The sequence below is a fragment of the Panulirus ornatus genome, chromosome 7 (genome assembly GCF_036320965.1).
Source record: "Panulirus ornatus isolate Po-2019 chromosome 7, ASM3632096v1, whole genome shotgun sequence".
In the NCBI taxonomy this organism is placed as follows: Eukaryota; Metazoa; Arthropoda; class Malacostraca; order Decapoda; family Palinuridae; genus Panulirus; species Panulirus ornatus.
Window position 1 is genome coordinate 18,854,802 of NC_092230.1, and position 21,175 is coordinate 18,875,976.

Here is a 21,175-nt window from a genome sequence, read left to right on the forward strand (position 1 = left end):
AGGTATGTATATGTACGTGTGTGGGCATTTATGTATACACGTGTATGTGAGTGGGTTGGACCATTCTTTTATCTGTTTCCTTGCACTACCTCGCTAATGCAGGAGACAGCGACAAAATATGATAAAAGAATAAATAAGTTTATGGGGTGTACCAGGTAAGTTGTATTGTAGAGCAGTGATTGAGAGGTTGGTGGTACGCACAGAGCATCAGACTGAGGAGGAAAAATATGGTTTCAGGAGTGGTAGGTGTATGAAACTTTGTAGAATGTGTGTGAAGAATACTTATAGAAACAAAAGGATTTATATGTAGCATGTAAGGATCTGGAGAAATCATATGATGTGGTTGATAGAGATGCTGTGTGGGAAGTGTTGCAAATATTTGGTGTGGGAGGAAAACTATTAAGATGGTGAATAGTTTTCAATCAAGAGAGCAGGGCATGTTTATGAGTAGGTAAAGAGGAGGGTTAGTGGTTCAGAGTGAAGGTAGGTCTTTGGCATGGTTTTTTGATTTTTTTTTTTTTTTTTTTTTTTTTTTTTGCCGCTGTCTCCCGCGTTTGCGAGGTAGCGCAAGGAAACAGACGAAAGAAATGGCCCAACCCACCCCATACACATGCCTTGATTCAATCCACTGACAGCATGTCAACCCCGGTATACCACATCGCTCCAATTCACTCTATTCTTTGCCCTCCTTTCACCCTCCTGCATGTTCAGGCCCCGATCACACAAAATCTTTTTCACTCCATCTTTCCACCTCCAATTTGGTCTCCCTCTTCTCCTCGTTCCCTCCACCTCCGACACATATATCCTCTTGGTCAATCTTTCCTCACTCATTCTCTCCATGTGACCAAACCATTTCAAAACACCCTCTTCTGCTCTCTCAACCACGCTCTTTTTATTTCCACACATCTCTCTCACCCTTACGTTACTTACTCGATCAAACCACCTCACACCACACATTGTCCTCAAACATCTCATTTCCAGCACATCCATCCTCCTGCGCACAACTCAATCCATAGTCCACGCCTCGCAACCATACAACATTGTTGGAACCACTATTCCTTCAAACATACCCATTCTTGCTTTCCTAGATAATGTTCTCGACTTCCACACATTCTTCAAGGCTCCCAGAATTTTCGTCCCCTCCCCCACCCTATGATCCACTTCCGCTTCCATGGTTCCATCCGCTGCCAGATCCACTCCCAGATATCTAAAACACTTCACTTCCTCCAGTTTTTCTCCATTCAAACTCACCTCCCAATTGAATTGACCCTCAACCCTACTGTACCTAATAACCTTGCTCTTACTCACATTTACTCTTAACTTTCTTCTTTCACACACTTTACCAAACTCAGTCACCAGCTTCTGCAGTTTCTCACATGAATCAGCCACCAGCGCTGTATCATCAGCGAACAACAACTGACTCACTTCCCAAGCTCTCTCATCCCCAACAGACTTCATACTTGCCCCTCTTTCCAAAACTCTTGCATTCACCTCCCTAACAACCCCATCCATAAACAAATTAAACAACCATGGAGACATCACACACCCCTGCCGCAAACCTATAGGTATGTATGTATATTTGCGTGTGTGGACGTGTATGTGGATGGGTTGGGCCATTCTTTCGTGTGTTTCCTTGCTCTACCTCACTAACGCGAAAGACAGCAACAAAGTATAATAATAAGAATTTACATTGAGGGAATAATTGGTATATATGGGGTGTTCAGTGTTGTAAATGGAAATGGTGAAGAGCTTGTAGATTTATGTGGTGAAATATGGCTGGTGATTGGGAATACCTGGTTTAAAAAGAGAGATATACATAAGTATGCATATGTAAGTAGGAGAGATGGCCAGAGAGCGTTATTGGATTACATGTTAATTGATAGGGACGCGAAAGAGAGACTTTTGGATGTTAATGTGCTGAGAGGTGCAGCTGGAGGGATGTCTGATCATTATCATGTGGAGGTGAAGGTGAAGATTTGTGGAGGTTTTCAGAAAAGAAGAGAGAATGTTGGGGTGAAGAGAGTGGTGAGAGTAAGTGAGCTTGGGAAGGAGACTTGTGTCAGGAAGTACCAGGAGAGACTGAGTACAGAATGGAAAAAGGTGAGAACAAAGGAGGTAAGGGGAGTGGGGGAGGAATGGGATGTACTTAGGGAAGCAGTGATGGCTTGCGAAAAAGATGCTTGTGGCATGAGAAGCGTAGGAGGTGGGTTGATTAGAAAGGGTAGTGAGTGGTGGGATGAAGAAGTAAGATTATTAGTGAAAGAGAAGAAAGAGACATTTGGATGATTTTTGCAGGGAAATAATGGGAATGAGTGGGAGATGTATAAAAGAAAGAGGCAGGAGGTCAAGAGAAAGGTGCAAGAGGTGAAAAAGAGGGCAAATGAGAGTTGAGGTGAGATAGTATCATTAGATTTTAGGGAGAATAAAAAGATGTTTTGGAAGGAGGTAAATAAAGTGCGTAAGACAAGGGAACAAATGGGAACCTCAGTGAAGGGGGCTAATGGGGAGGTGATATTAAGTAGTGGTGATGTGAGAAGGAGATGGAGTGAGTATTTTGAAGGTTTGTTGAATGTGTTTAATGATAGAGTGGCAGATATATGGTGTTTTGGTCGAGGTGGTGTGCAAAGTGAGAGGGTTAGGGAGAATGATTTGGTAAACAGAGAAGAGGTAGTACAAGCTTTGCAGAAGATGAAAGCCGGCAAGGCAGCAGGTTTGGATGGTATTGCAGTGGAATTTATTAAAAAAGGGGGTGACTGTATTGTTGACTGGTTGATAAGGTTATATAATGTATGTATAATTCATGGTGGGGTACCTGAGGATTGGCGGAATGCTTGCATAGTGCCATTATACAAAGGCAAAGGGGACAAAGGTGAGTGCTCAAATTTTAGTGGTATAAGTTTGCTGAGTATTCCTGGTAAATTATAAGGGAGGGTATTGATTGAGAGGGTGAAGGCATGTACAGAGCATGAGATTGGAGCAGTGCGGTTTCAGAAGTGGCAGAGGATGTGTGGATCAGGTGTTTGCTCTGAAGAATGTATGTGTGAAATACTTGAAAAAGCAAATGGATTTGTATGTAGCATTTATGGATCTGGAGAAGTCATATGATAGAGTTGCTAGAGATGCTCTGCGGAAGGTATTAAGAATATATGGTGTGGGAGGCAAGTTATTAGAAGCAGTGAAAAGTTTTTATCGAGAATGTAAGGCATGTGTACGTATAGGAAGAGAGGAAAGTGATTGGTTCTCAGTGAATGTAGGTTTGCGGCAGGAGTGTATGATGTCTCCATGGTTGTTTAATTTGTTTATGGATGGGGTTGTTAGGGAGGTGAATGCAAGAGTTTTGGAAAGAGGGGCAAGTATACAGTATGTTGTGGGTGAGAGAGCTTGAGAAGTGAGTCAGTTGTTGTTCGCTGATGATACAGCGCTGATGGGTGATTCATGTGAGAAACTGCAGAAGCTGGTGACTGAGTTTGGTAAAGTGTGTGAAAGAAGAAAGTTTAGAGTAAATGTGAATAAGAGCAAGGTTATTAGGTACAGTAGGGTTGAGGGTGAAGTCAATTGGCAGGTAAGTTCGAATGGAGAAAAACTGGAGGAAGTGAACTGTTTTAGATATCTGGGGGTGGATTTGGCAGCGGATGGAACCATGGAAGCGGAAGTGAATCATAGGGTGGGGGAGGGGGCGAAAATTCTGGGAGTGTTGAAGAATGTGTGGAAGTTGAGAACATTATCTCGGAAAGCAAAAATGGGTATGTTTGAAGGAATAGTGGTTCCAACAATGTTGTATGGTTGCGAGGCGTGGGCTATGGATAGATTTGCGCGCAGGAGGGTGGATGTGCTGGAAATGAGATGTTTGAGGACAATATGTGGTGTGAGGTGGTTTGATCGAGTAAGTAATAATAGGGTAAGAGAGATGTGTGGTAATAAAAAGAATGGTTGAGAGAGCAGAAAAGGGTCTTTTGAAATGGTTTGGTTGCATGGAGAGAATAAGTGAGGAAAGGTTGACAAAGAGGATATATGTGTCAGAGGTGGAGGGAACGAGGAGAAGAGGGAGACCAAATTGGAGGTGGAAAGATGGAGTGAAAATGATTTTGAGTGATCGGGGCTTGAACATGCAGGAGGGTGAAAAGCGTGCAAGGAATAGAGTGAATGGAACGATGTGGTATACCGGGGTCGACGTGCTGTCAATGGATTGAACCAGGGCATGTGAAGCGTCTGGGGTAAACCATGGAAAGTTCTGTGGGGCCTGGATGTGGAAAGGGAACTGTGGTTTCGGTGCATTATTGCATGGCGGCTAGAGACTGAGTGTGAACGAATGTGGCCTTTGTTGTCTTTTCCTAGCGCTACCTCGCACACATGAGGGGGGAGGGGGTTGTTATTTCATGTGTGGCAAGGTGGCGTTGGAAATGAATAAAGGCAGACAGTATGAATTATGTACATGTGTATATATGTATATGTGTGTGTGTGTATATGTATGTATACGTTGAGATGTATAGGTATGTATATTTGCATGTGTGGACGTGTATGAATATACATGCGTATGTAGGTGGGTTAGGCCATTCTTTCGTCTGTTTCCTTGCGCTACCTCGCTAACGCGGGAGACAGCGACAAAGCAAAATACATAAAATGAAATAAATACATTTCATATATATATATGCAGACATATACATATATACACATGTACATATTCATATTTGCTGCATTCATCCCATCACCACCCCACCACACAGGAAATAGCATCCCCCCCTCCAGCGAGGTAGCGCCAGGAAAAGACAAAACGACCACTTTCGTTCACACTCAGTCTCTACCTATCATGTTGCAATGCACCAAAACCACAGCTCCCTTTCCAAATCCAGGCCCCATAGACCTTTCCATGGTTTACCCCAGACACTGCACTCGCCCTTGTTTGGTCCAGTGACAGCATGTTGACCCCAGTATACCACATTGTTCTAATTCACTCTATTTCTTGCACGCCTCTCACCCTCCTATATATTGAGGCCCCGATCACTCAAAATCTTTTTCATTCCATCCTTCCACTTCCAATTTGGTCTCCTGCTTCTATTTGATCCCTCGACCTTTGACACATATGCCTTCATTGTCAATCTATCCTCACTCATTCTCTCCATATGTCCAAACCATATCAGCACACCCTCTTCTGCTCTCTCAACCATACTCTTTATATTTCCACACATCTCTCTTACCCTTACATTACTTACTCGGTCAAACCATCTCACACCACATATTCCTCAAACATTTCATTTCGAACCCACCCACATTCCCCTGTACAACCCTATCTATAGGCCAAGCATTACATCCATGTAATATTGTTGGAACTACTATTCCTTCAAACATACCCATTTATGCTCTCCGAGATAACGTTCTCTCTTTTCATGCATTCTTCATCGCTTCCAGAACTTTCGCCCACTTCCCCACCCTGTGACTCAATTCCACTTCCATGGTTTTATTTGCTGCCAAGTCCACTCCTAGTTATCTAAAACACACAGTTATCTAAAACTCTTCAATTCCTCCAATTTTTCTCCATTCAGACTTACATCCCAACTAACATAATCTTGCTCTGATTCACATTTACTCTCAATTTTCTCCTTTCATACACTTTTCCATACTCAGTCACCAACTTCTGCAGTTTCTCACTCGAATCACCCACCAGTGCTGTATCACCAGTGAACAGCATTCAACTCACTTTCCAGGCCCTCTCATCCCCAACAGACTGCTTACTTGCCCCTCTCTTCAAAACTCTTGCATTTACCTTCCTAACCACCCCATCCATATACAGATTAAACAACCATGGTGACTTCACACTCCCCTACCACAAACTGCCCTTCATTGGGAATCAGTCTCTCTCCTTTCTTCGTACTTGTATTTCTGCCTCACTCCCTTGATAAAAACTTCTCTGCTTCTAGCAGCTTACCTCCCACACCATATCCTCTTAAGATCTTCCACAAGTCATCTCTATCCCTGTCATATTCCTTCTCCAGATCTATAATTGCCTCATACAAATCCATATGTTTTTCTAAGTATTTCTCACATACATTCTTCAAAGTAAATATCTGATCCACACAACCTCTACCACTTCTAAAGCCACACTGCTCCTCCCGAATCTGATCCTCTTTACATGCCTTCACCCTCTCAATCAATACCCTCCCATGTAATTTTCCAGGTATACTCAACAAACTTATGCCTCTGTAGTTTGAACACTCACCTTTATCCCCTTCGCCTTTGTACATTGGCATGCATTCTGCCAATCCTCAGGCACTTCTCCATGATCCATACATACACTGATTATCCTTACCAACCTGTCAACAACATGGTCACCTTCTTTGTTGATAAATTCAACTGCAACACCTTCTACTCCTGCTACCTTCCCAGATTTCACCTTCCGCATGGCTTTCACCACCTCTTCCCTCTTCACTAAACCATTTTCCCTGACTCTTTCTTTGCACATCACCCCAACGAAAACACCCTACATCTGCCACTCCATCATCAAACACATTCAGCAAACCTTCAAAATTCTCACTCCTCCTCCTCACTCCATCAGTACCTGTTATCACTTCCCCCTTGCCCCTTCCACTGATGTTCCCATTTGTTCTCTTGTCCTTTGCTCATTATTTTCCTTGTTCCATAACATCTTTTTGTTTTCCCTAAAGTTTAATGATAATCTCTCACCCCATCTCTTTTTTGCCCTCTTTTTCAACTGTTGCACCTTCCTCTTGACTTCCTGGCATTTTTTCATTTGCACTCCTTCCTTGTAATTACCATGCAAATGCCTCTCTTTACTTCTTCATCCCACACTCACTACCCTTTCTAATCTGCCCACCACCCACCTTTCTCTTGCCACATTGCCTTTCTTGCACATGCCATCTCTGCTTCACAAAGTACATCCCATTCCTCACTTCTTTTTCTCTCACCTTTTGCCATTCTACTCTCAATCTTACCTGGTATTTCTTCACACAAGTCTCCTTTCCGAGCTCTCTTTTTCTCTCCACTCTCTTCTCTCCTACATTCTCTCCTCTTTTTGGGAAACCTCTTCGAATCTTCACCTTTGCCTCCACTAGATAGTGATCAGACATTCTACCAGCTGCCCCTCTCAGCACATTTACATCCAGAAGTCTCTCTTTTGCACACCTGTCAATTAATACATAATCTAATATTGCCTGCTGACCATCTTTCTTGCTCACATACATATACTTGTATATATCTCGCTTTTTAAACCTGGTATTCCCAATCACCTGTCTCTTTTCAGCACACAAATCCACACGCTCTTCACCATTTCCATTTACAACACTGAATACCCCATGTGCACCAATTATTCCCTCAACTGCCACATTACTCACCATTGCTTTCAAATCACCTGTCACTAACACTTGAGCTCATGCACCAAAACTGCAGACACATTCACTTGTCTGATCCCAAAATACTTGCCTCTCATGATTTTTTTTTCTCATGATCAGATGCATAAGCACCAATAATCACCCATCTCTCTCCATCCACTTTCAGTTTTATCCACATCAATCTGAAATTTACTCCCTTACACTCTATCACACACTTCCACAACTCTTGCTTCAGGAGTAGTGCTACTCCTTCCTTAGCTCTTCTCTTCTCACTAACCCCTGACTTTGCTTCCAAGACATTTCTTAACCATTCTTACCCTTTCCCTTGAGCTTCCTTTCACTCACAGCCAAAACATCCAGGTTTCTTTCCTCAGACATACTTCTTTTCACTCAGAGCCAAAACATCCAGGTTTCTTTCCTCAGACATACTACCTATCTCTCCTTTCTTCTCATCCTGGTTACATCCACACACATTCAAACACCTCATCTTGGACCTTTGAGGAGGATGAGCACTCCCTGCTTGACTCCTGTTTCCTGTATTAGAAATTGAAATACAAGAAGGGGAGGGTTACCAGCCCCCCTGCTCCCGCCCCCTTTAGTCGCCTTCTACAACACGCTGGGAATATAGAGGTAGAATTCTTTCTCCCCTATCTCACACTTGTCCACCATCCTTGCTTTAGCACTAGGAACAGACGATGAAAGATTGCATTTACTCACATCCATTCTCCAGCTGATGCGTGCAGTGCACTAAAACCACAGCCCCCTATCCACCGCCAAGACCCATATTCCTTTCCATGGTTCCTCAGCCACTTCACATGTCTTGCTTCATCTTATCAACAGCACATTGCTCCCCTGTACACAATGTTTTTCCAATTCACTCTTTGCCGTGCATGCCTTTCGCCCTCCTGCTTGTTCAAGCCCCAACCACTGAAAGTATTTTTCATTCCATCCTTCCAGCTCTAGTTCAGGCTTCTCTTTTCCCCTGCACTGCTGTCACATTTATACTTTTTGTCAACTTATCCATATTCATTCTATCATATGTCCAGACCATTTCAGCACACCCTCTTCAGCTCTCTTACTGCACCTTTCTCTTATCCTTTTATTACTTATCGATCAAACCACCTCACACCACTCATTGTTTTCAAACATTTAATTTCCAACACATCCACCCTCCTCTGCACATTCTCATCAATATAACATTGTTTGAACTACTATACCTTTGAATAAGCCCATTTTTGCCCTCTCAGATAATTACCTCTCTTTCCACACATTCTTCACTGCTTCTCGAACCTTCACCCCCTTACCCACCCTGTGACTCACTTCTGCTTCTATCATGTACACTCTTTGGTCTAAAACAATTCACTTCTTCCAGATTTTCTCTATTCTTTGTCACACCCTACCTACCCTGTCCTTCTGCCATGCTAAACCTAATGAACCCACTTTTATTCACACTTACCTCAACTTCCTTCTTTCACACACTCTCCCAAACTCAGTCACCAGTTTTGCAGTTTTTTAATTGAATCTGCTACCTGTGCTTTTTCATTGGCAAACTACAACGGACTCTTTTCCCAGGCCCCTTCACTTTTTACAGACTGGATATTCACCCCTGTCTGTAAGACCCTTGCACTTACCCTCAAAAAGTCATGTCTTTGTAGTTTGAAAACTCTCTTTTTTCCCTCTTGCCTTTATACAGTGGCATTGTACATGCATCTGCCAGACCTCAGACACTTCACCATAATCCATACGTACATTGAAACCCTGACTAACCAATTGACAATACCGTCGCCCCCTTTCTTAAAATATTCAACTGCAATACCATCCACCCAAAGCTGCCTTGTCACATTCTACCTTACACTGGATTTTTCACCTCCCCTTCTTTCCCCACCAAGCCACTTTCCATGGCTTTCTCTCAGTTCACAAACCTCCCTTATCCAAACACACTGCATCTCCCACCTTTTCATTAACTGCATTTAATGGTCCCTCAAAGTGCTTGCTCCATCTGCTCCTCATCTTGTTGGTACCTGTTACTGCCTTCCCATTTGCCCCTTTCACTGATGTTCCCATTTGCTCTCTTGTTTTTCTCACACTGTTAATCTCCTTCCAGGACATCTTATTTTCTCAGAAGTTTATTGATAATCTCTCACCCCAACTCTCACTTGCCCTTTTCTTTAACCACTGCACCCTTCTCTTGACCTCATGCCACTTTCTCTTGTACGTCTAGGCATTTGTGCTCCTTCTTTGTAAGTACTGCCCATTACCTCTCCTTTCTCTTTCTCAAACAACTTTATTTCATTATCTTGCCACTCAGTATTATACACACATACACATATATAGATACTCTATACCAGGGCTATTCAATTTCTTTAGGAGTAGGGCCAGATTATGAAACTCAAATTGATGGAAGAACCATACATTTATTTTACCTCCATTTTTTTTGCTAAACACTTATACATAGAAACAAAAATTACAGTTGATAACATGTTTCACTCAGCTAATTAATTCAGTATACATAGAAACAAAAATTACAGTTGATAATATGTTTCACTCAGCTAATTAATTCAGTTGGTCATGATAAGAATCTGCTCATGTAAGATTTCGTAAGTACTAAAGTAAATATGTTTCATTAATTTTAATTCTTTTGAGTGTGTCAAAGGGCCAATGAAAAACCACTCAAGGGTTGGGTTTGGCCCGCAGGCTGCCAATTGAATAGCCCTGCTCTATACACCCACCTAACCTTCCTGCCCTAGGAGTCCCTTCTCTGGGGTTTCCAAAGTACTTTGGAAGCCAGCCACGTTCACTGGGCGGGACCACAGATCACATGTCATAAATTATGGTGATGTATGTTTGTGGGGAGAGTGCAGAGCAGTTCAGGGTAAGTGTTCACTGTCTTCATTGTAAATAATGCATCTAGGATGAGGGGTTGTTGATAAGGTGAAATGATGTTTGTATTGAAGTTATTGATGGATTCCAGAGCATCAGTGGGAAAGGGTAACTTGTATATTCCTTGGTAGAGTAGTTTTCATATGGGTTCATGGAATTTAAGACAGGACTGTGGGGAAACTTGTTCATTGCTTGTTTAATCTTTACTTTTTTTCACAATGTGTTTGCTTGGACAGGGGGAATGTATGAGTATAGGTTTCTAAAGTGTGAAGCAAGGGTAAGTTTTTTGTTTCTGCTTGGGAGTTGTTGGTTGGTTTTGAGATTGTTTGGGCAGGAGGAATTTAGTGAAATTTCAAAGAACTGTGTGCACAGCATATTGAAGTTAGATTGTGTATATTATTTTATTTCTGTACCTTATATGTAATTGTAGGTCAGTTAGAAATATTTTTTTTTATAATTCCATTATATTATCACTTTTTTGGAATACATTAAAGAGACATTAGTTTTATAAGCTAACATACATGATATTTTACTTACACAGTTATACTATTTTTATTATTGTATATAAATTTTCCTAGTATATGTAGCTTCACTATAAACATGAAAGATAATTGTTGAATATTATTGACAATTTTTTCAGTCCATGTAGGTAATTAAATGCCTCTGCTTTATCTATTGTAGAGCCCGTTTAGACACCTGAAAAGTAACAGTAACACCGTGAGTACACTTGCCATGATTGCACTGAATGACCTCTGGTATCATGGGTATCTTCCATGAACCTTGATCACATTATTTATTCTATGTGGGAATTTGCAATTTTGTCAGTCATTTATTCTGCTGCTATCATTTGATTTGATTTTCTTATTGGGCAAAGGGATGCAATCTTTTAGTTGCCAGGAGTCTCATTATAGGAGGCAGAGTTTGTCTCATTGTGTAGGGCTAATAACTCCTGGCAATTAAGGGATTTACTTGGCTTTTTTGGGCATGCTTCTTATAATCATGGGCTTGTATTCTTTGCAGACCAACCCTGCTGTTAAATCTGCTGTTAAAAGTGTAAGTAGTTTTGCAGTACTAACCATTTTAGATTTTTAGCTGTTTACTACAATGTGGACTTTTGGATGCAAAATCCCAAACAGAATTATTTTATTTTTACTTTCTCCCATACATGATCTGGTCAAAATGCAAGGAAAATGAGAAACCCTCATTCCTTTTGAGATATTATTAAGCTTTATTCCAGTAGTATTATGTGGTTTGCAAACCATCTGGCCTTAAAGGGAGGTTCACCCTAGACGACCCACATTTCACCATTCTTTCTGTGTTCTTGTCACAAATTCAAAGCCAAAATAACCACTTAAACAGCTGCACTGCCCTGCACTAGTACATTTGTAAGACGCCTTCCTGCTGGTGTAGTCATTTCCTCATTATACAGTGATTACCTCTTTTTCTGTAATCTGTATTACTTTAGAGCTTATTGTGGTTTTATAAGGGAATATTGGGTACTCTGTTTAAAGTTATCTTATGTGTAGGTTTCACATTGTCCATGTTGTTTGCCATGGGTAAACTTTTCTCATCCTGCTTTTCTACCTTTTTATTTACTTATAACAATCGTTTGTTTATTTTTCATTTTCATAAAGTAAGTTTTGCTGGTATATTTTATGTCCTTAAGTATTTTGAACCTAGTGGCTTAAGGGGACTAAAGCATCCATGTGTGATTACAGTGCCATCTGGTAGTAGTCAGTTATTTCTCAAGAAAATTGGTATCTCATTTCATTTGGATACCCGCCTTCATAGTGCATTATTACATGACAGCTAGAGACTGAGTGTGATCGAATGTGGCCTCTGTTGTCTTTTCGTAGCGCTACCTCATGCACATGAGGGGGGAGGGGGTTGTTATTTCATGTGTGGCAGGGTGGTGATGGGAATGACTAAAGGCAGACAGTATGAATTATGTACGTTTGTATATATGTATATGTCTGTGTGTGTATATATATATATATATATATATATATATATATATATATATATATATATATATATATATATATATATATATGTATGTATATTTTTGAGATGTATAGGAATGTATATTTGCGTGTGTGGACGTGTAGTATATACATGTGTATGTGGGTGGTTTGGGCCATTCTTTCGTCTGTTTCTTGCGCTACCTCGCTAACGTGGGAGAGAGCAACAAAGCAAAATAAATAAAATGAATATATATATATATATATATATATATATATATATATATATATATATATATATATATATATTTTTTTTTTTTTTTTTTATACTTTGTCGCTGTCTCCCGCGTTTGCGAGGTAGCGTTAAGAACAAGGATGGCTTGTGGAAATCCTACCTGCCCCCTCCTGTTTCCTTCTTTTGGAAAATTACAAAAGAAAAAAACAAAACGAGTAGGAGGATTTCCAGCCTCCCGCTCTTCCTTTAGTGCCTTTTACGACACGCAGGAATACGTGGGAAGTATTCTTCACCCCTATCCCATGATCATATATATAATTTTTCCTTTCAACCATTCGCCTTTCCGCATCTAATTTTTCTTTCTTATACTTGTCGTGCTCCCGATTCAGTAGCCAGAACAAATATCCTTTTAATCATACTATTCACTCCTGGATTAGGATAGAATCCCTCCTCTCTTCCCTCCTCTCGAAGCGACTAAAAGGAGGACCGTGGCTGGTAAATCCTTCTCTATCCAACAGGTCTTCATATTCCTAAAAACCAGTATCAGTTTAAACTACCTCGCTCTGCGATGCGATGGTTAAAAAAAAACGAAGCTTTATATTATTATATCAAATATATTATACCTTACGTTACTTACTATCAACCACTCAACTATAATTGTCTAAATACTCTTCTTTAAATCAAAAAAGACGAGACGGATTCCACCCCGCGCACCCTCCTTTAGTTGCCCTACGCCGCACGGGAAAATGTTGGAAATCTTTTCCTCATATCAGATAACTATATTTATGCCTGTTAAGGGGATGAAGATTACTTCCACTTCCTACACGTTTCAAGGCTACTAAAGGAGGATTGGGTTCAGCACCCTCCCCTACCTTGTATTCCTTCACGCTTCCAGCATCGTGGAAGACCATCCGAGATATCAACACTACAGAGTCGCAGTTATTCTCCTCGAAAGCGACTCCAATGACTTGGCTCATCCCTACACTAATACCTGTGTATTATTACATACTCTAAATGTAATCACACGGACTTGACACCTACCAGTGCTAGTATGCTAAGAACGCAACCTGCGATGTATTGCTCTGAAGTGAACACTCAGCCAAGCTCATGGCAAAGGACAGAGTTGTATTGGGCACTCTTGAGTCAAGTTAGGGTTAGTGGGCAATAGGGGGGGTACACTCCCTGAAACAGGTGGGAGATATAGTGTAGAAGTAAACAGATAATTGATAAAACAAAGGTGAGAGAGATAGGTGATTATTGGTGCATATGCACTTGGGCATGAGAAGAAAGATCATGAGAGGCAAGTGTTTTGGGAGCAGCTGAATGAGTGTGTTAGTGGTTTTGATGCACAAAACTGGGTTATAGTTATGGGTGATTTGAATGCAAAGGTGAGTAATGTGGCAGATGAGGGAATAATTGGTGTACATGGGGTGTTCAGTGTTGTAAATGGAAATGGTGAAGAGCTTGTAGATTTATGTGCTGAAAAAGGACTGGTGATTGGGAATACGTGGTTTAAAAAGAGAGATATACATAAGTATATGTGTGTAAGTAGGAGAGATGGCCAGAGAGCGTTATTGGATTACGTGTTAATTGATAGATGCGTGAAAGAGAGACTTTTAAATGTTAATGTGCTAAGAGGTGCAACTGGTGGGATGTCTGATCATTATCTTGTGGAAGCGAAAGTGAAGACTTGTAGAGGTCTTTGGAAAAGAAGAGAGAATGTTAGGGTGAAGAGAGTGGTGAGAGTAAGTGAGCTTGGGAAGGAGACTTGTGTGAGGAAGTACCAGGAGAGACTGAGTACTGAATGGAAAAAGGTGAGAACAAAGGACGTAAGGGGAATGGGTGAGGAAGGTGATGTATTTAGGGAAGCAGTGATGGCTTGCGCAAAAGATGTTTGTGGCATGAGAAGCCTGGGAGGTGGATTGATTAGAAAGGGTAGTGAGTGGTCGGATGAAGAAGTAAGATTATTAGTGAAAGAGAAGAGAGAGACATTTGGCCGATTTTTGCAGGGAAATAATGCAAAAGAGTGGGAAATGTACAGAAGAAAGAGGCAGGAGGTCATGAGAAAGGTACAAGAGGTGAAAAAGAGGGCAAATGAGAGTTGGGGTGAGAGATTATCATTAAATTTTAGGGAGAATAAAAAGATGTTTTGGAAGGAGTAAATAAAGTGCGTAAGACAAGGGAACAAATGGGAACATCAGTGAAGGGGGCTAATGAGGAGGTGATTACAAGTAGTGGTGATGTGAGAAGGAGATGGAGTGAATATTTTGAAGGTTTGTTAAATGTGTTTGATGATAGAGTGGAGATATATGGTGTTTTGGTCGAGGTGGTGTGCAAAGTGAGAGGGTTAGGGAGAATGATTTGGTAAACAGAGAAGAGGTAGCAAAAGCTTTGCGGAAGATGAAAGCCGGCAAGGCAGTGGGTTTGGATGGTATTGCAGTGGAATTTATTAAAAAAGGGGGTTACTGTATTGTTGACTGTTGGTAAGATTATTTAATGTATGTATGACTCATGGTGAGGTGCTTAAGGATTGGTGGAATGCTTGCATAGTGCCATTGTACAAAGGCAAAGGGAATAAAAGTGAGTGCTTAAATTACAGAGGTATATGTTTGAGTATTCCTGGGAAATTAAATGGGAGGGTATTGATTGAGAGGGTGAAGGCATGTACAGAGCATGAGATTGGGTAAGAACAGTGAGGTTTCAGAAGTGGTTGAGGATGTGTGGATCAGATGTTTGCTCTGAAGAATGTATGTGAGAAATACTTAGAAAAGCAAATGGAATTGTATGTAGCATTTATGGATCTGGAGAAGGCACTTGATAGAGTTGATAGAGATGCTCTGCGGAAGGTATTAAGAATATATGGTGTGGGAGGCAAGCTGTTAGAAGCAATGAAAAGTTTTTATCGAGAATGTAAGGCATGTGTACGTGTAGGAAGAGAGGAAAGTGATTGGTTCTTAGTGAATGTAGGTTTGCGGCAGGGATGTGTGATGTCTCCATGGTTGTTTAATTTGTTTATGGATGGGGTTATTAGGGAGGTGAATGCAAGAGTTTTGGAAAGAGGGGCAAATATGCAGTCTGTTGTGGATGAGAGGGCTTGGGAAGTGAGTCAGTTGTTGTTCGCTGATGATACAGCGCTGGTGGCTGATTCGTGTGAGAAACTACAGAAGCTGGTGACTGAGTTTGGTAAAGTGTGTGAAAGAAGAAAGCTGAGAGTAAATGTGAATAAGAGCAAGGTTATTAGGTACAGTAGGGTTGAGGGTCAAATCAATCGGGAGGTAAGTTTGAATGGAGAAAAACTGGAGAAAGTGAAGTGTTCTAGATATCTGGGAGCGGATTTGGCAGCGGATGGAACCATGGAAGCGGAAGTGAATCATAGGGTGGGGGAGGGGGCGAAAATTCTGGGAGCCTTGAAGAATGTGTGGAAGTCGAGAACATTATCTCGGAAAGCAGAAATGGGTATGTTTGAAGGAATAGTGGTTCCAACAATGTTGTATGGTTGCAAGGTGTGGGCTATGGATAGAGTTGTGCGCAGGAGGGTGGATGTGCTGGAAATGAGATGTTTGAGGACAATATGTGGTGTGAGGTGGTTTGATCGAGTAAGAAATAATAGGGTAAGAGAGATGTGTGGTAATAAAAAGAGTGTGGTTGAGAGAGCAGAAGAGTGTGTTTTGAAATGGTGTGGTCACATGGAGAGAATGAGTGAGGAAAGATTGACCAAGAGGATATATGTGTCTGAGGTGGAGGGAACAAGGAGAAGTGGGAGACCTAATTGGAGGTGGAAAGATGGAGTGAAAAAGATTTTGAGTGATCAGGGCCTGAACATGCAGGAGGGTGAAAGGCGTGCAAGGAAAGGAGTGAATTGGAACGATGTGTTATACCGGGGTCGACGTGCTGTCAGTGGATTGAACCAGGGCATGTGAAGCATCTGGGGTAAACCATGGAAAGTTCTGTAGGGCCTGGATGTGGAAAGGGAATTGTGGTTTCGGTGCATTATTACATGACAGCTAGAGACTGAGTGTAAACGAATGTGGCCTTTGTTGTCTTCCTAGGGCTACCTCGCACACATGAGGGGGGAGGGGGCTGTTATTTCATGTGTGGCGGGGTGGCAATGGGAATGAATAAAGGCTGACAGTATGAATTATGTACATGTGTATATATGTATATGTCTGTGTATGTATATATATGTATACGTTGAGATGTATAGGTATGTATATTTGCGTGTGTGGACGTGTATGTATATACATGTGTATGTGGGTGGGCTGGGCCATTCTTTCGTCTGTTTCCTTGCGCTACCTCGCTAACGCGGGAGACAGCGATAAAGCAAATGAATATATATCTTGGTAGTTATGTTATTCTTTGGTCTCAGTGGATACTTACATCATTATGGGAATCATTTTACAAAGAATGTAAGATTGTAATTTGGCTTATGATGTAATTGGGCCAGAGAGCCTAAATTATAGGTTCTTTATGCTTAAAATGTAATTTTTCTCTTTCTATGAATACATATTACAGACTTTTTGAATTGTTGAGCCCATTTGTTCAGTGATCAGTCTGCTGTGGTAATTTTCACTTTAGAGTAAACCAAAATTCATAATTTTATGGGTCAGGTCAGAGGCCAGCATGGCCATCTCCCTAATTATGGCACGTCTTGTTGTATAACATATTACTGTGCAGCAGTTGAAACCCTTTATAGAATGAATGGCGTTTTCCATAGCAGTAATTTTCTTTTACTGGCTTGTCAGTATGGAATATGCATACAATAACTTAGCTCAAGCAATGCCTACCACAGACTTATGTGTTCTGGGGGTCTTCATAGAACAATGAGGTTACATACTTAGCAGTCTGTCAGTTTCCCCATACTTTATCATGATGCAACTTGACCATCAGATGCAGCAACTGTTGCCATTTCACTGGTAAATGAGATGATAGTTAATGATTCTTATTAAGATTTTTTAAAGTCTCCAGTCATGAACAAAAGCCCACTTCAAGGCTGGGCCTTAATCGATTTTTTTTTTTATACATATTCACCATTTCCCACATTAGCATGGTAGCATTAAGAAAAGAGGACTGAGCCTTAGAGGGAATATCCTCACTTGGCCCCCTTTTCTGTTCCCTCTTTTGGAAAATAAAAAAGATAAAAAAAGATTATGAAAGAATTGTGAAAGGGAAAAAGAAGGCAAGGGAAATTATTTACAAATTTTGGAGGAAGTGAAAATCCTGTCTTTTAAAAAGTGCCAGGTCATAGTTATTTGGAAAGACATGAGAAGGTAGAGATTCATAGCTTTGATGTATAGGGAAAGAAGAAATTATCAAATGGCACATCCTTGAGTTGCCATTGGCCACACAGTAATCATTTGATGCAGCAGCTTGCCAAATATTGCATGGTCTGGTCAGTGATGGGGGCACACAAACAGCCAGCTATTGAGAGCAAAAACCATAGTAGTAACTATAGAAGAAGGAAAGTGAATAAACATTGCAGCATATGGCAAGAGGATCAAGTATAGAAGTTAGCCTGGGACAGTTCATAAGTTAAACTGCTTTCGACTCAACTCTGTTGAGTAAGGATGCAGAGCTAAAACCACCCCAGATGTAAGAGCAGTACTTTATACAAGGATGAATCAATCCATCGTATAGATGGAGCAAGTGTTCAGAAGAAAAGAAGTTTCAACGTCTAAACAGGACACCCAGATTTTTCGAGGCAGTCTTAGCTATTGCCGTAATGTGGGGTTTCCGAAAAAGAGTGGATTTTAAAGTAATACCAGGTTTGTTCATTGAGTCAAGAGATGGAATCACAGTATGTTCAGAGGTGAGACAATAGTTGTGAGGAATTTTCGATAGAGAGATAGGTAAAAACTGGGTCTTGGAGGCATTAACTTAACTAGATTTCATCTGCCCACTGAGATATTCTGTCCAAGTCTGAGTTTATTGAGGAGGCTGTCAGGATGAGATGCAGATTGAAAGAAAGAAGGAGCAGAATTGAAGGATTTGGATAAATGCAGTGTTGAGTCATTAGCATATGAGCGCATTTGATTATTTGTAAAGGAGAGGAAATTGTTAAAAAGGAGAAAAAGTGTAGGGAGCAGGATAGAACCTTGAGGGACACTGCTGATGATGGAGAAAAGTGGAGAGGCTTATCCATCAGCAACCTCAGAAATAGATTGGCTAGAGAGGAAGTGCTGGTGATTAAGGATTGAAATGGTGGTGTGGGATGGTTTGGAGCAAGCAGTAAGTTTGTCCATTTCAGTATGTGATTTTTATGTTTGTTGATTTGTTTGGCCTTTATACTACCAAATTTAACATTTTCAAAGTAAGTATATCTCATTTTTATGGCAAAATAAGAATATGAAAACTTGATTTTCCTTTTGAAGTGACCATTATAAAAGAACCCCAGGATTATTTCTGATCATAGTCAGTGAAAACTTAGCTGAAAACATGGTAATAGGGAAATGAAGTGGTGATAGTGAGGGATAGGGTGGAGTAAGGGCTACTGAGAGTATGAATGAGGGGTACTAGGATTGTCGACATCAGCCTGAATTATCTGATTCAGCAACTGCTTTAGCTGAATGTAGAGAAGGAGAAATTAACCAAGGCCTTTTAAAAAGATAACATCCAATTTTTGTTAGAAGGTTTTCAGTGCCTCTTTTTTCTCTCTGTAAAGCTTGTAATTTCTTGAAAGATGTGTAACCCATACAGAGAACATAAGATCATGTTCATTTTTGGGATCCTATCATTAAAGAGGGTCACCAGCATTGTTTCTCTAGTTGAACACTAATGCTAACCCCTTTACTGAAAAGTGGCTTGTGATAATGGATGTTATTGCCCTTTCTTCTTGGAGCTTCGTGGTATTTTTAGGGAGGTCCTCAGTGACATCTGGATTCACCTTAGGATAAGCTATACTTTATTTCCTAAAATTCTACTGGCACAGTAGTGCTCTATAGCTGAACAGATAAGTCAATAAAGCTCTGAGGTAAAATACCATGGGTAACTCAGGCCTTATAGTTAGAATCCCAAATCATGGTTGGTTGTTGGGGCTTTAGACTTATCAAATGCTAGACTTATTAAGGCTGACAACTTCAAGCTATGTCCACTAACTGAAAAATCTTTAATTCCTTCATGTGTTATGGATTATTCGAAGACCACATACAATCACTATGCATGTGGCCCATGTCAGATCACAGGCAATACAGACTTTTGATAGTCCATAGGTTTTCTAGATAAAGCACTAACATTGAATTAATTGTAAGATCTCCTTCAGCATTCTTTCCCATTTAGAGTGTCAAGTGATCTTTGGCTCCATTAATGCTGGGTTACTCTATTTTTTCCTTCTCACAGAATCCTTAAGCTATTTTTTCTTTGTTACACACAGATTCCTGCTTATTTCTTGACATATGCCTGGGATGGATTTCAACATCCATTATCATACTAACTTTGGAATCTTTTTAGTCCACTTGTAAGTTGCTGCATTTTTCTCACTTTTCACTTCTCTTGTAACCTTTACATCATCTGTAGACATATTCAGATGGGAGTGGCTAGTCTGTACACAGAGACTTTGGAGACCAGCAACCAGACATGTGTCACAGCCTTCACTAACTTTTCATTTTGAAGGAGTTTTGCTTTTCCTAATGGTCTGTTGATATAGGTATTTCATACTATAATGATTCTTGTCCAGAATTTTTTCTTGGTTACCAGTTCTGTACACTCAAAGTTGGCTTTACCTAACAGTTAATTTCCTTCTTATGGTTCATGATCTGATTCAGAAGAGCTTAGACTAATAGGTAGCAGTTGGTTGGTAGCCAACGTTTAGGGAGGGTGATATATTGCTGGTACAGGTACACCACCGAATTCCTGGCAACTGATGGTTCGGCAACTCCTTTAGTCCAGACAAAATTACGTGAGGGAACTTGAAATTACCGCGGCCACCAGACTAGTTTACTGGGTGGCCACAGATGGCATTGTGTGTCGGGCATGCTTATTTACATTCTTTGCACTGCACTTGTTGGTGGTGATACTGCAATTCTGAGATTCTTAGCTTATTTTGCTTAAATTTAACCCTAGCTATGGCTTCTAAGACATATGAGTGTGTCAGTTGTGGTGTCAAACATAAACACCATTCCATATTAATCCAAGATAAAGTAGAACTGTTGAAAAAGTGGACAGTGGTGTTTCAGTGCGTAAGCTGTGTGGCATCTTCAGTATTGGTTCATCAACTATTTATGATGTAAAGAAGCAAAGGGAGAAAATATTGAATTCTATGCAGACAACAATTTCAAGAAGCAAATGATGATTAGAAAAACTATGAAAGATGGTAAGAGTACTGAGCACGATCAAGTGATGATGGAAAGGTTTCGACAGCCTTGGAGTGATTGAGTGGACATGTCAGGTAGCATGATAATGGACCAGGCTAATTTGTTCTATAAAGAACTTAAATTACAACATGAGCATGACTATAGTGAAGGATGGATTCAAAGATTCAAGAAGCGTCATGGAATTTCCATGAATAAAGTGTGCGGAGGAAAGCAGTCTGCAAACCACAAAGGAGCTGCCGAGTATGTGGACAAATTTGCGAAACTCGTAGCTGACAAGCACCTCAGTCCAGAGCAGGTGTATAATGTGTTTCATTTATTTATTTGATTTACATTTGATATTTGTTTAATTTAAATTTCTAGCAATCCATGGTGTACTTTAGACACATGGGAGATGTATAATTAGTGGGTTAGAGGTGTGTTGTTGAATTATTATTATGTGACCATGGTTGG

At 40.6% G+C, this 21,175-nt stretch overlaps 1 protein-coding gene across 8 annotated transcripts in view; it reads left to right on the forward strand.

Moving 5' to 3' along the window:
* Positions 1 to 21,175, forward strand: part of LOC139749437 (DENN domain-containing protein 1A) — a 213,980-nt gene that overhangs the window by 74,336 nt on the left and 118,469 nt on the right. For 6 of the 8 annotated variants that reach the window (XM_071663294.1, XM_071663288.1, XM_071663296.1 and 3 more), the window contains one exon: positions 10,905 to 10,940. The exons of 1 other annotated variant lie outside the window; for it this stretch is intronic. In XM_071663294.1, coding sequence (XP_071519395.1) covers positions 10,905 to 10,940 — 36 coding nt within the window. Of the gene's footprint in view, positions 1 to 10,904; positions 10,941 to 11,243; positions 11,277 to 21,175 lie in introns of all 8 variants that reach the window. One more of the 8 variants, XM_071663289.1, reaches the window with a different exon arrangement.